The sequence below is a fragment of the Dendrobates tinctorius genome, unplaced genomic scaffold (genome assembly GCF_039654945.1).
Source record: "Dendrobates tinctorius isolate UK_male_01 unplaced genomic scaffold, ASM3965494v1 ptg000018l, whole genome shotgun sequence".
In the NCBI taxonomy this organism is placed as follows: Eukaryota; Metazoa; Chordata; class Amphibia; order Anura; family Dendrobatidae; genus Dendrobates; species Dendrobates tinctorius.
In genome coordinates this window covers 18,686,663-18,703,045 of record NW_027361686.1, presented here as the reverse complement: position 1 = coordinate 18,703,045, position 16,383 = coordinate 18,686,663, and the positions used below count along the sequence as shown (strand labels likewise).

Sequence of the window (16,383 nt, the reverse complement as noted above, 5' to 3'; positions counted from 1 at the left end):
GAGCTGTATATAAGGCAAATGTGGAGGTGTTAGAGCAAGAAGTCTGTGTCCCCACAAGCATGGCTATTAGGATTAGAACAATAGTGATGGAGGGCTAGAGTAAACATTACCGACCACCGTGTGAAAGGAAACTAAAATTCTTCCGTTTTTTTTTTAAATGGACAACTCCTTTAATATGTTAATGCTGGAGAAAAAGGCTGTGGAACACAACATCAGTGACAATAAAGAGGCCCAGGAATGCCGGCAACAATGGAGGGGGATGCATGCCATTTCCATTAAAGGAAGTGTACTAAGAGCCCCTGCCCCGTGTGCCAGCAGCCACAATGCGGACTGACGACGGAGAATACGCGACTGCTCCAAGGCGGGCGCAGCTAATACGTCAGAGGCTGATGACGCACTTCCGCTAAGCTTCCGGGTTCTCAGCGATGAGCAGCTTGCCAGAAACAAAGATGGAGGAAATCAGTGAGAATCACGGTGAAGTAGCGGTAGAGAGTGTGCCCGCGCCTGCAGCCTCACCGGCCACCGAGGAGCCTCTGTGCGAAACCAAACGGAAAAGTAAGTGCTTATCCATGGAGAGGAATGCCAGCCTGCAGGGGGCGCTCTGTAAATGAGCAGTGTGACAGTATAGCGAGGCGGTGACCGTAATGTACCCGGCATGTGACTTCTATGGGTGCCATAGTGCAGCAGGGCGGCTGCTCAGCCCGCGAATACTTCCATCTGCTATGGGGTAGACACACCTGTGGGCGCCATCGCTGCTAATCCGCTACTTCATCAGCCTTTACCAAACCCCCCACCGATCCCAAACCTCAGCGCCGTGGGGGCCGGCACATGATGCCATGGCTTCAGATACAGCCCTCGTCATTCTCCAGTCATGAGCATGGTCCGTACTGCACGTTCTGATAGGGCTTCTCAGATAAGTTCCATTCTTCCCCTTACCAGCAAATCAGAACCATATAATTTACTGCTTTTATATAAATCATACCGTTCCTGTTATTCAGCTGCTGTTCCATGATCAATGTCCGAACACGCAGCAGGATGGCCCCACGTGCAGGCCCCCTCGGATCCACCTTTTCCACTGGACGATTAATATAAAATAGATCTGCTCCGGGCTGCGCTGTGCGCGTGTTCACAGCCGACGCAGTGAGTTGTTGTCATTGTGTCGGCTGAATAGAAGTAGAAAATCTGGAGAGAAAAAAAACCCCACCGGCTGACTTCCATCTATTTCCATCCTACTCTATGAAGCCAGAGCTGTCAATCAAAGCAGAGTGGGTGAAGATAGGTGGGAAGATGTACATAAAGGATTGGCCCAGCCATGTAGCACCGAGTGGTAGGACTTAGTTTGACCAGTCATTCTGTGCTGACAGTAACTTTAATCACCCCCGGTGCAGTATAGAATATACTGTATACTCTCCTCCTGGACCCTCACCATTGCGCCAATTTCAGCCTTATGTTCTCTGATGTCCTGCCGTAAGCAATGTAAATAATCACCATTCTGATGGAAGCATGTTGGCTGTAGCACACCATCAGTCCAGGAGATAAGTATAGTTTCTTTTATTATGCAACCTAGGACTACTAAAAAGAGGTCATTGGCGGTGACTAGAGTTGAGCAACTTTTGGTTTTTTAGGGTCGCTTTTCGTTTCGTGAAACCCGACTTTTCCAAAAGTCGGGTCGAGCAAGATCGTCCGATTATAGGGAAAAGTCGGGGTCGTCCCGAAACACGAAACCCAATGTAAGTCAATGGGGAATAAAAGTCGGCAGTGAGAGGAGGACAGGAAACACACCTACAGTGCCCATTTGAATGCCAAAAGCATCAATTCTTCTTACTTAAGCTTGTCAACCTTAATTAACTTCATAATACAAGTTACGCACTGAAAAATGGGGGTTATTTGGCTAAAGTTGTGGGGGGGTAGGGCTGGATCCAGGTTTTCATGTGCCCTGGGCGAAAAAGCGCCCCTTTAACACATACCACAACTCATCATGCTCCGATACGGCAGAGAAATAGCGGTATAGTACAATGAAAAATACTTCACTTTTTACATCTCATGACGAGGCCCATCTATTTCTCCATACAGAATCATTGGTCCCATATAATGTTTGAAACAGTATATGATGAGCTCCACATAATGCTACAGTATATGTTGGTCCCCATGGATGAAGCTCCACTGTCTTATGGGCCCAAATAATGCTCCAAACATAATGGGCCCCATTTCTAATGCTCTAGTGTATAATGGGCCCTGTAAATGCTGCTCCAGTGTCTGATGTCCACCTTTGGAATGTTCCAGTGTACGGTGGGCCCCATCTATCATTCTCCAGAGTATAGTGCTCCCCAAAAATTGCTGTCCCAACATTGAAAACAATCAAATAAGTCTCCTCGCTAGGGAATCCCTGTACTTGTCTGGACTCCTCGTCGTCCCCATCTTCCATCTCACTGCACAGTATTTCAACTTTGCAAGTGCTGTGATCCTGAGCAAGCAGGGGGGGGCCCACTCGTTGGCGACGGCACTGGCACAGGGCCTCTGATAGTACGGTGGTGTGTCTGATGGCGGGTGGGCCGAACCTGCACTTTCATCTGCAGCTTCCTCTTTGTCACCGTGTAAGATGGAACTGTATATGGGAAGGGTAACCTGAGTTTCATCAGGGTCAGATTCAGGCCGTGTAGCGTGCGAGGGGAATATAGTGGTCTGGGTCAATGTACCAGCAGATTCATCGAGCAGTGGCTGGGCATCAGTGCACTTGTGTTGCCCCCAGGAGTACGGTCGCCACAGTGGCATTACCTTCTTCCTAGGGAGTGTGATGTTATGCTTGGGAGCAACGAACGATCTCTCTAGCAGGTTAACTGATTGGGCGGCGTTATTCCCACGAGTCATGACCCTCCAAACAGCGTTCATTGAAGGCAAAGTGTTTGTTTTACGTGGGCAGTATGGTTGCAAAGCTGAACCTTAAAGGAATGTCCAGAAGGGCACCACCAGGAGTGGAGCCTACGGTTAAATTCGACTCCACCTGGGAAACCTCAACCATGCCAGCTACAGAACAGATGCACACATTGCAAGCTTAATTCCGTTAACGAACGAGACTCCGTCATGCCCCGCGGTCCGAGTCCGGCTTACTAGAGGGACACGTGAGGCTCTGGCACATGAGATTGGCCAATAACTGGTGTGTCATGCCCTTACATGTCCGTGGCTGCATGTGCGCTACACTGAAAAGGCCAGCGTTTGTCGCTTACAGGTACAGATAACCCGCTGAACAACGTTAGTGATGGGGATCACTGATGACAATTATTACCCGCGAACAATGATTTCCCAGTAAGTGCAGGTCAACCGCAGTTCCGGAATTAGGCCTAACCGTCATTCCTGAAAAACTTGGGCCTGTTTCACACTTGCTTTTTTTTGCAGCGCGTTTTTCCCGCAAAAAAACGCATTGAAAAACGCATACAAAAGCATACAACTGCTGCGTTTTTTTCAAGCATTTTTATGAGCATGCATGAAAAAAAAGCAGCGTTTTTAAGCGTTTGTATGCGTTTTTAGTGCGTTTTTACCGCGTGTGCGTTTTTTTCCAACATTAGGTGGCCACTCACACTAACCCAAACCATGACTTTACTAACCCTAACCCTTAACCAAACCATACGTAACCCTAACCCTGACCCTAACCCTAACCCTTAACCAAACCATACTTAACCTTAACCCTAACCCTAACCCTTAACCAAACCATACTTAACCCTAACCCTAACACTGACCCTAACCCTTAACCATACCATACTTAACCCTAACCCTGACCCTAACCCTTAACCAAACCATACTTAACCCTAACCCTGACCCTAACCCTTAACCAAACCATACTTAACCCTGACCCTAACCCTGACCCTAACCCTGACCCTAAACCTTAACCCTGACCCTAACCCTTAACCAAACCATACTTGACCCTAACCCTGACCCTAACCCTAAACCCCCTTAACTAACCCTAACTTTACCCAAACCCCTAAATTCCATTGTCTAAACTAATGGTAAAAAAAAAAACGCATGTGCAAAAAAACGCATACATAAGCATGCCAATGCGCACATATGCTCACCATAGACTTATAATGGGTGTCTTGCTGTAAAAAAACGCATTGCGCGCGCATGCGTTTTTTTGAGGCAAATCGGACGCACAAAAAATGCAACAAGTTGCATTTTGTGCGCCCGAGCGCATACCGCAAAAAAACGCATGCGTGGTAAAACGCGTACAAACGCATGTGTATGCGCACATAAGCGCATCCCATGCGAAGTATAGGAAAAAAAAACGCATGCGCTATTTAGCGCTAAATTACCGCGAAAAAAAACGCAAATGTGAAACCAGCCTTGCGTGTGCAAACCACAGGTGCTGTAGCTTGCTTAACAGCTCGCCAGCCGTTCTCACGCCCAGTATGGATTGCACGTGATTGCACAAAGGTTAGAAAGGGTACCGTATCCCCGGATAACATGTATGGATAGCGTACACATTCAAAATATGTCTATACATCAGGAGGCAGGCTCAGACGGTGTTAGGCCCAGTATGGATTGCACGTGATTGCACAAAGGTTAGAAAGGGTACCGTATCCCCGGATAACATGTATGGATAGCGTACACATTCAAAATATATGTCTATACATCAGGAGGCAGGCTCAGACGGTGTTAGGCCCAGTATGGATTGCACGTGATTGCACAAAGGTTAGAAAGGGTACCGTATCCCCGGATAACATGTATGGATAGCGTACACATTCAAAATATATGTCTGTACATCAGGAGGCAGGCTCAGACGGTGTCAGGCACAGTATAAATTTGACGGCCCAGATTACACAGCGGAGGAGCAGGGAGAGGTAAAGATTGCAAATGCTGGGGCCCTGCCCAAGCAAGGGGGGCCCACTCGTGGGCGTCGGTACTGGCACTGGGCCCCTCATAGTACGGCGGTGTGTCTGACGGCGGGTGTGCACCACCACCGTCAGAGACACTTGATTGCACTATGAGGGACCCTGTGCCAGTGCCCGCACCCAAGAGTCGGCCTACCCACCTGTCCAGGGCAACGGCCCTCGCACGGTGTCGTGCGCTAGGTGGTGACCCCGGCCATGAGGGGGGGGGGCAGCACAGTTAGGGAGTTTTAGAAAGTGGCATATGTTGATGTTGGACATTCAGCTGATGCAAAAGGCGAAATAGGTGAAATCCCAGGAAAAGGTGGACCAAAGCAAGCCATTTTTCTGTCACCCTATGTGTCATCAGGGGATGGTGGGACAAAATCCTTGGAAACCCATGCATGGTTCATTTTAATGAAGGTTAGATCATCCACATTTTGGGTTGACAGACGGGTCCTTTTTTCTGTCAGGATTGATCCAGCTGCACTGAAGACTCTTTCCGATAGCACACTTGCAGCTGGGCAAGCGAGCTCCTGTAAGGCATATTGGGCCAATTCAGGCCAGGTGTCCAGTTTAGCGGCCCAATAGTCAAAGGGGAATGACCTGTGTGGGAGAACATCGATATGGGAGGAAAAGTAGTTTGTAACCATAGTTGACAACTGCTGTCTCCTGTCACTTTCCATCGATGCAGTATTACCAGTTGTGTGAGCGGTATTTGAAAAATCAGTCCACAACATTGTCATGAAACCCCTGTCTCCAACGCCACTTCTGTGTGCACCACGAACACCGCTGCCCCCTGCCCGTACGGCTCGTGTGAGAACCATCACCGCTGCTGTGTGCTGGGAATGCCTCAAGCAACCGATTTACCAGAGTTGCTTGTTTATTAGCCAACATTAGGTCAAGGTTCTCCTGTGGCATGATGTTTTGTAATTTGCCTTTATAGCGTGGATCCAGGATGCTGGCCAACCAGTAGTCGTCATCGTTCATCATTTTGGCAATGCGTGGGTCCCTTTTTAGGATCTGCAAGGCATAATCTGACATGTGGGCCAATGTTCCCGGTGTCAATGATGCACTGCGAGTGCTGGTTGGAGGAGCACTTTCTGGCAAGTCCACATCCCTCCAGTCACGCACAAACCCTGTACCAGACCTTGCCACGCCAACATTTTCACTTGCCCCACGAGATGCATCCTCCTCCCCTAAGTAATCATCCCCATCATCCTCCTCCTCTTCTTCCTCCACCTCGTCCAGGAGAGGTCCCTGAGCAGACAATGGCTGAATGTCATCAAGGATTCCCTCCTCCTCTTCCTCCTCATCAACATTGGCTGCAGACGCCTGCTCCTTAAGGTGCGTCAAAGTTTGCATGAGCAGACGCATAAGTGGGATGCTCATGCTTAGGATGGCGTCGTCTGCGCTTACCAGCCGTGTGCATTCCTCAAAACACTGAAGGACTTTACAGAGGTCTTTCAGCTTCGACCACTGCACACCTGTCAACTCCATGTCTGCTCTCAAAGTGCCTGGCCGTGTATCCTCCCACAAATGCATTATGGCCTGCCTCTGCTCGCACAGCCGCTCCACCATGTGCAGGGTGGAGTTCCACCTTGTTGCAATGTCGATAATGAGGCGGTGGTTGGGAAGGTGGAGCAATCGCTGCAGCTTCTGCATACGAACGGAGTGTACAGGCGACCGGCGGATGTGCGCACACAGTCTTCGCACCTTCTGGAGCAGGGCTGTTAACTCCGGATAATTTTTGAGGAAGCACTGCACCACCAGGTTCAAGGTGTGAGCCAAGCAAGGTATGTGGCTGAGTTTTGAAAGGGCTATGGCTGCCACAAAATTACGGCCGTTATCACTAACTACCTTGCCTGCCTCAAGATGTACACTGCCCAGCCATGACTCAGTTTGTCGCTTCAAGAACTCGGCCAGCACCTCGGCGGTGTGTCTGTTGCCCAAACACATCATCTGCAACACAGCCTGCTGACGCTTTCCACTAGCTGCTCGATAGGGGGACACATCGTGTGCAACAGTGGCAGCTGCAGATGGAGTGCTCGTACGACTGCGCTCTGTGGACGAGCTTTCGCTTCTGGAGGAGGAGGAGGGTCGAACGCCTACAGCCAACTGTTTCCTATACCGTGGGCTAGGCAGCACTGTCCCACCACCGCTGTCCCCTGTGGACCCTGCATCCACCACATTAACCCAGTGCGCAGTGATGGACACGTAACGGCCCTGGCCATGCCGACTGGACCATGCATCAGTTGTGAGGTGCACCTTTCCGCTCACTGACTACTTGAGTGCATGGACAATGCGGTCTTTCACATGATGGTGGAGGGCTGGGATGGCTTTGCGAGAGAAGAAGTGGCGACTGGGTAGGTCATAGCGTGGTACTGCATAGGCCATGAGTTCGCGGAAAGCTGTGCTTTCCACCAACCGAAAGGGCATCATCTCAAACGAGATTAGTTTGGCAATGTGGGCGTTCAAACCCAGTGTACGCGGATGAGAGACTGAGTACTTTCTTGACCTACTCATAGTGTCTGGGAGGGTGAGCTGGACTTGAGAGCTGCATATGGTGGAAGTAGCGGTGGACAGGGCGGACTGAGAGAGGGTTGATGATGGTGATGGAGTTGGTGTTCTTTCTGATGGCCTAGAATCAGTCTTTCGTTGATATAACAGTGGGATTCCCTGACTGCTGTGGCCTTGCAACGACACCTCAACATTTGCTGCTGTGCTAACCGGTGGGCTTACTGTGGGGGAAACAATGTAGCGTTGCTGACTACCTTCGTTGTGATCAGTTGCACATGTGGCACTTGAGGTTTGGTGTTGTGTCCACGCTTGCAAGTGCATGCTGGTTAAATGTCCAAGCATGCAACTGGTATTCAAATTTTTCAGATTTTTCCCTCGGCTAAAGGTCTTTGCGCACTTCTTACAGATAACCTTGGCCTGATCATGAGGATTTTGTTCAAAAAAGTGCCACACTGCACTCTTCCTACTTTGGCAGACATTTTGCGGCCTAGCACGCTGTGATCTTTTGACCCTCTGGACAAGCTGTCCAGCAACTCTTTTGATGTTTGGAACCTGTCTTTGGAGTGCTCCGGGCCTGCCAGATAACAGCTGTTGCGATGTCGATGTCTGCTGTGGATGCTCCTCATCTGAGCTATTGGAAGCAGCACCCTCTTCCCCCAATGGATGCCAATCTGGGTCATCCATCACCTCCTCTTCTGTGTCATGTGCACCTTCCTCTGTGTCACCGTGTATGGTGGTATAGTGTGCGGGAAGGGGCACCCGAGTCTCATCAGGGTCAGAATCTGGCTCTGTACACTGCGAGGACAATGTAGTGCTCTGAGTGAATGTATCAGCAGAATCATCTATCAGTGGCTGTGCATCAGTGCACTCCATTTCAGATTCATCTTGGCCTGGGTAATTCACCATTTCACTTGATAATCCAGGCATGGTATGTGAAAACAGCTCCATGGAGTAATCAGTAGTATGGCCTGCGTCATCCTTCAATCTTGGTTGGGGTGAAGGACACAAGGAAAGGTGTGGTTCATGAACATGAGCCTCCAATGACGACTCAGTGCTTTTACTTTTTACAACTGAAGAAGAGGAGGCGATAGAGCTGGAGGCTGAGTCAGCAATGTAAGACAAAACTTTTTCCTGATGCTCTGGCTTTAAAAGCGGTTTGCCAACTCCTAGAAAACTAAGCGTTCGAGGCCTTATGTAACCAGACGATGACGCAGGCTCAACACCTCCTGCATTCGGTCCTATTTTGCTCTTGCCACTACCATCAGATCCACCACCAACACCATCATTACCAGCTGCCAACTCCCACCCAATTCCACGGCCTCTTCCACCAGCCTTCCTCATTTTTGGTAGAAATGTAGACAAAATCCAACAAACTATATAGTAATGTAAAACAAGGTACAAGGTGTCTATAGGACAGGGGAGATTTTGAATTTCTGCAGACACTTGTGGACACTTTTGGATTGTGTGAGGCCCACTGATATCTGAGCGCTATGTGACAGGCTCGATGGCACAGCTGTGACCAAAGTGACTAGAGGATAAAGGAGATTTTGAATTTCTGCACACACTTGTGGACACTGGACACTTTTGGATTGTGTGAGGCCCACTGATATCTGAGCGCTATGTGACAGGCTCGATGGCACAGCTGTGACCAAAGTGACTAGAGGATAAGGGAGATTGGATTGCTTTTAAAAAAGCAGTTTGCAGAGCAGTGGGTAAACAGCAATGCCAGCCTGTCAGGAAGCCTTAAAAGGCAGCCCAACAACCAACACCACTGATACACCACTATATAGCCTCCCCTTGCACTGCACACACAGTGACTGGTGTGTTGTGCAGGCCAAATCGCTAGCAGCAGAAGCAGTTTTTTTGTCTTCTTCCCTGCCTAACGCTCTCCCTACAGAATCAGCAGCAACCTCTCCCTATACTGAGATCGGCAGAAGTAAGATGGCGGTCGGCGTGCACGCCCTTTTATACCCCCTGTGACGCCCACCAAAGCAAGCCAATCACTTGCATGCCCTTCTGAAAGATGGTGGTGACCCCTGCCTATGTCATCACGTTGCCCACAGTGTCCGTGGATCCTGATTGGCTGAAAAAGAGCGCAAAACAAACTTTTGAAACGCGACTTTGGCGCGTAAGTGGCCGACCTCCTCCTAGGGTCGGGTTTCGTTTCATGAAACCCGACTTTGCCAAAAGTCGGCAACTTTGCCAAAAGTCGGCGACTTTTGAAATTTTTCGACCCATTTCGCTCAACTCTAGTGGTGACCATTACATTTGGGCTAAAAAAAAAAACAAAACTACTCTTTGTTACTGCAGTACAGCCTATTCCAGAAGTTACAGTCACAGTGATACTATATTTTCTGTATCTTTTTTTATTTTATTTTTTAAAGTTCGCATGCAGTACAATTGATTTGCTGACGAGTGCCGTGGAGTCAGTAATCCAAACCTCCGACTGCTCAATTTCCCCGACTCCACAGCCCTGCCTTGCTATTGAGCCTGTACATAAAGTGCAGCCCAGATTCATCTCCACTAAAAGCCAAGAACCTTAGATCAGGAACAGAACAGACATTTATAGGACATTTCATAACTCCGACCCCACAGCACTGGTCACTACTGAGCCTGTACATAAAGTGCAGCACAGATTCATCTCCACTAAAAGCCCAGATCCTTAGATCAGGAACAGAACAGACATTTATAGGACATTTCATAACTCCACAGCACTGGTCACTACTGAGCCTGTACATAAAGTGCAGCACAGATTCATCTCCACTAAAAGCCCAGATCCTTAGATCAGGAACAGAACAGACATTTATAGGATATTTCATAACTCCACAGCACTGGTCACTACTGAGCCTGTACATAAAGTGCAGTACAGATTCATCTCAACTAAAAGCCCAGATCCTTAGATCAGGACTAGAACCAATATTTATAGGACATTTCATAACGCCGACCCTACAGCACTGGTCACTACTGAGCCTGTACATAAAGTGCAGCACAGATTCATCTCCACTAAAAGCCCAGATCCTTAGATCAGGAACAGAACAGACATTTATAGGACATTTCATAACTCCACAGCACTGGTCACTACTGAGCCTGTACATAAAGTGCAGTACAGATTCATCTCAACTAAAAGCCCAGATCCTTAGATCAGGACTAGAACCAATATTTATAGGACATTTCATAACGCCGACCCTACAGCACTGGTCACTACTGAGCCTGTACATAAAGTGCAGCACAGATTCATCTCCACTAAAAGCCCAGATCCTTAGATCAGGAACAGACATGTTAGGCTGCATGCCAACGATCAGGAATAGCTGTGTTTTGGACACGGCGTATTTTCGCTGCGTCTAAAACTCTGCTTTCTGATTGCCGCACTTGATTGTCAGTACATGTGGATTTACTGCATGTAAATATATTAAATTGGTCAAAATCTGCAGTGGAGATGTTGACATGCTGCGGCTTGTAAATCTGCACCGCAGATCAATTAACGTAGTGCTAAATAGAAGCACAGTGGGCATGGGATTTCTATATATCCCATCCATTGTGCTTCTATTTAACGCAGCGTTTTAGACGCAGAACATTTACGCCACACTTAAAACTATGCTATGCCTGATTGTGGGCATACAGCCTTATAGGACATTTTTGATATTTTTTTTTCTCATGAAAACATTTTCAGTACATACTACACTGAACTACTGTACCAATTTATTACATATTTTAGGAGTTGGTCCATTTTATACCGTCTCTAACTCAGACCACCAAAATGGACACAGACTCCACAGCCCTGATGCTAACTATTCTGCAGGTATATAAGATTGCAGTGATACCTAATCTGTACCTTTTTTTTTTTTTTTGCTATTTTTATTCCAAGAGCCTTAACCTTTTAGTTTTTATGTTTTACATAGGTGTATTACAGCCATTTTATAGCTTCCCTTTTGGGTTATATACATCTTTTTTGATCACTTTTTTATTTCATTTTTTTTTTTTTGTGAGGCCAGGTGTACAGACAATAATAGAAATTGAGCAATTGGAAGGCCTCTGGTTGCACCCCTCGATTGCACTGTGGGAGTGTCTGTGGACTGGCAGAGGGAGTGAGTGCCCTTTGTCAAACACCCCACATGCCAGTGTCACTAGTACACACAGCAGGAAATTAGCTGTGTATTATGTCCGGCTCCGGGGACATAACTGTAACTACAGGTACTTGCAGGGAATAAGTCCATTTGTGGGAAAGTATTTCAGGTGCTTTGGGGCAGAGTGACTGCAGATTGACAGCGTTCAATGTGCACAGTGTTGGACTCCCCTCTACTGCCACTGAGTGGATTGTCACGTAATCACAAGTATGTGATTTGCTTACTCTTGGTCACGTGCCGACTTGATTCTCATCTGCTTTTCTCCATAGAACCTTTGCATACTGCAATTACGTGCTAATTAGTTTCTCATCAACATCTATGGAGAACATTGAGAGAAGCGGGTGAGCATCTAGTCGATGTGTGATTGGAAGTATGCAAATGGCATACTTATGGAAGCGTGACGGCCTCTTACTGGAAATGGATAGTGACTGCAGAAATTTATCTTGAGCCCTTGAAAACCCTTTAAAGCCCCAACACGGAAATATTTTATGAAAGTAGACATTGTCTAAATGCCACTCAGCGTTTTATACACCCAGGCACCTTTATGCGAGTTTGCCACAAATTGATTTACAAAAAAATTTTAATAAATTTGATATTCACTAAAATTGTGACTGAAACAGAAAATTAAATACACCACATATTCTTAAATCAAAAAGTTTACCTTCATTCCACAGTTACCACCTAATCTTATGTCTACATTTTACATATCTTTATAAAATAATCAGAACTGGAAAAATCGGAAATGTACAAAAAAAATTGAACCAAACGCCACTTTTCAAGCTTTTTTGTGTCTGTCCTTTAAAACAGACAGTCATAGCACAGAAAATGGTTAATAATTGCCATTTCCCATATGTTTACTTTGCCATGGCATAATTTTTTATGCCTCCATTTATCTTTTGGGGGCAGTAAAAGTTATAAGTTTAGCAGTAGATTTTCAAGGTACTTCTGGAAACCTATTTTTAGGGCTTAATTCAATGGTCCAGTGCCTTTTGAGAGGCCTGTGTATTAGAAACCCCCCCACAAACTTCACCATTTGAAAAAGTGTACCCCTCATAGTACTCAAAATTTACCGTTGTTTAGTACTCTTCAGGTGCTTCACATGATCACGTAAAGTGGAACGAACAAATTTTAAATATTCCTTTTTTTCCATTAAAACGTCGTTTAACCCCAACTCTTTTTTGGGGGGAAGGGGAGAGGAGGGACAACAATTTCCAAGTAGTGAAATACCCTATAAATGGTTTTATACCACTGTTTGGGTGCATAGCACAGCTCAGAAGGGAAGGAGCGCCATTCGGAGAAGAAATTTTGCTAGAAATGTTTCCTGTTTGTTAAAGAGATGATTACTAGCTCACCTGTATGACAGCAATTGCAGGGTTCTCTGCATGGAGAAAGCCATTTCTGCCTGGTGTGATATAGTGAAAATTCAAGGAAGAAACAGTGTGGCACACAGTGCAAAGATTGAGTCAACTTCTATTTTTACCTGGTTTCAGATGTGATTTTCATATTGCCAAAGGTGAATTTCAACAAGCATCATATGCTTCAAAGTTGTTTAACCAAAATTTTGGAAAGGTGCCAACAACTTTGTCCATTTTTGGGGTTTTGTTTGAAATTATGCGCAACTTGCCTTTTTTTTCTGTTTTTTTTTTTTTTGTGTTGCTCCGATACTCACAAAGGAAATGAACATGTGTATAACAAATCGTGTAACTGCAATAATTTTCTGTGAGAAATACTTCATTTTCTGGAATAATTTCAAGGGTGCCAACCCTTTCGGCCATGCCTGTATGTGACGCTTAACATTTTGGGTTTATTCCATGCCTGATGAAGAGATCAGAATAGTGTTGAAAGCTTGTTATTTTTACCATCTTTTTAGTTAGCCATTAAAGGGAATTTGTCACCTCATTTTTGGCCTATGAGATGCGGCCACCGCCATCAGGGGCTTATCTACAGCATTTTGTAATGCTGTAAATAAGCCCCCGATGTAACCAGAAAGAGAAGAAAAATGAGAATGGGTGCCACGGTCCGGTCCAGCACCTCCCATCTTCTAGCGATGACATCCTCCTTCGTACTTCTCACACGGCTTCTGCGCAGGCATACTTTATCTGCCCTATTGAGGGCAGAGTAAAGTTCTGCGGTGCGCAGGCGCCGGGAAAGGTCAGAGAGGTCCAGCGCCTGCGCACTGCAGTACTTTACTCTGCCCTCAACAGAGCAGATATATAGTACGCCTGCGCAGGTGCCTCGGCAGAAGTAAGAAGGACGTCATCGCTAGAAGATGGGAGGGACCGGACCGCGACACCCACCGCACTGGGCCGCGCCCCTCTGTGAGTATAATCTAACTCGGTTTTTCTTATCTTTCAGGTTACATCGGGGGCTTCTCTACAGCATTACAGAATGTTGTAGATAAGCCCCTGATGGCAGTGGCCGCATCTTATAGGCCAAAAATGAGGTGACAAGATTCCCTTTAAAGTGCCCCTGTCAGCAGGATTGTGCTCAATAACCTACAGACCGTGTCGGGTTGGTGTCGTTATACTGATTAATGACACCTGGGGATGAAATCCGTCTTGTGGTTGTTGTGTAATCTTTATTTTCCGTTAATGAGATACTCGTGCTATGGGGTGGGGGCTGTGGATGGGTCTTCATGTAGTGCTCTGCTTACATATGCTTCTGTATGACAGGTCACTGATCCCTCACTGACCTGCCCCCTATTTTACGTACTGAATATAATAATGTTTGAAAAAAAAAAATTCACAGTTGGCATTATTTTATTTAGTGATATCAATTTATTCAGAAAGAAAAATCTCTCAAAATGGCGCCGTCCGCATGTGCGGTAGCATCTATCGGCGATCAGCCAATGTCGGTGACATGCGGTACGCTTTTTACCGCAGGTCACAGTCACATCTGCAGGGTCATGCTGACATCTGACAACGTGACCCCGCAGATCTCTGACCGACGGTAGCAATCTTACCAGCAGTAACGTTACCGCCAATCAGAACAGCCGCACACAGTGTCATGCGTGGGAAACAGGGCTGTGGAGTCGGAGTCGGAGTTAGTTTTGGTTGGAGTCGGTAGAAATGTACCGACTCCGACTCCAGCTTTAAAAAAATATGTATTAATATTTCATAATTGAACTTTCATATGAATTTTATAAATGTTACTCAAATATATATGTTCTATCAAACTATGAACAACAGTGATAAGCAGTTCTGCTGGAGATAGAGACATTTCTTACTTCTTGTGTGTCACTGTTCTCCACTGCCCTTATCTAATCTTATACTTGGTTAACCTCATGCTGCCCCAACCCCCTACTTACAATGTATGAAACTTAAAGTGAAAATGTGTTGCAAATTCTTAGTAGTAAAGCTCCTCCTCTAGACTAGATCATACTAGGTGTGCGTCTTCCAAGCATCTCACAGCTGCCTGCTACTCAGAAGAGGAAGACTGTAAGAAGTATTATCCTTTCAACAAACTTTGCATCAGTTAGGCTACTTTCACACATCAGGTTTTCGGCGTCAGGCGCGATCCGGCGTCGTGCCGGAATGCCGGATCCTGCAAATGTTTTGTAAAACCTGATGTGCCGGATCCGGTTTTCTGCCGGATCCGTCTTGTTCTTGACAGACAAAACCGGATTCGTCTCATCCGGTTCATCCGTTTTTCTATCCGTTTTTCGACGGATTACGCCGGATCCGGTTTTTAAAATTGACCCTTGTGGCCTTCCGAACGGGATTGGCTACTGGAAAACTATATATAGCATGTTCCTACAGCCCTTCTTTGACAGGTTGTAGAGAAGAAAGTGCAGGTTGGAGAGAAGAGCAAGTTACTGGCGAAGATGGATGTTGTCATTGGAAATATTACCACTAGAAGTTCTGTGACGGTTTCATGGACAATTTTCCACTATACTTTATGTCACCTCAAGGCAGAGTACACTGGGATGACAGAGTGTGAAAGATTTGTGCCCTAACCAAACTTGTGTACCTTCTGGACCAACAGTATATACCTTTGCCAACCAAAGTTGGCTATCTTGTCATGGTCTACTATTTTTAGCTTTAGGCCACAGGTGTGTACCTGGTTGTGTTTTATGCAAAGTATTTCACCTTTTAACAAAAGTTGTGTACATTGTTAGGAAATCACCAACAATAAACACAACTTTTTAGGTGAAATACTTTGCTTCAAACACAACCAGGAACACAACTGTGGCAAAAAGCTAAAATTTACCCACAGTTATATACCTGGTTTTGAATACCTTTTTACCTTTGAAATACCCTGTATTTAACCTTTTTTTTTAAACATAGTTCGCCGCAGAAAGAAAAGACAGACAACCATTGTGAAACGATAATTTAACTTTTATTTAAAATTTTTTTTTTTTTTGTAAAATGTTTTTAAAGTGCAAAAAACTTTTTTAATAAAGGTTTTAAACCCAATGGGCATTTTTATTAAAAAACACACATTACAAATCTGTGTAATGTGGGGTGGAAATACTGCTGGAGGGGCTGCGGGACACTTCGACACTGGGTGTGTGGAGAGAGGACTGGGATCGTGGTGGTGAAGGTGTGGAAAAAGCTACAGAATGGGTGGACATGTGGGAGGCAGAAGAGGTGGTGGGCGGTGGAGTGGAGGGTTGGGCAGGGACTGTAGGAGCAGATGATGTTGATGGAAAGTTGTATGGGGAAGGAGTTTGGTACGGGGAAGGAGTTTGGTACGGGGCAGGTTGCTGGAAGTGGGGAGATGTCTGGTACTGGGGAGGTTGCTGGTACTGGTGAGGTTGCTGGTATGTAATAGGAGGGGGAGGATGGAAAGTGGCTGGAGGGGGTGCAGATGTAATAGGAGGGGGAGGATGGAAAGTGGCTGGAGGGGGTGCAAATGTAATAGGAGGGGGAGGTTGGAAA

At 46.3% G+C, this 16,383-nt stretch overlaps 1 protein-coding gene across 1 annotated transcript in view; it reads left to right on the top strand.

The window, feature by feature from the left end:
* The first annotated feature begins 333 nt into the window (after positions 1-333).
* ATG12 (autophagy related 12) overlaps positions 334-16,383 on the top strand; it is a 36,143-nt gene continuing 20,093 nt past the window's right edge. The window contains exon 1 of the mRNA XM_073566540.1: positions 334-555. Coding sequence (XP_073422641.1) covers positions 426-555 — 130 coding nt within the window. The 5' untranslated portion in view covers positions 334-425. The remainder of the gene's footprint in view (positions 556-16,383) is intronic.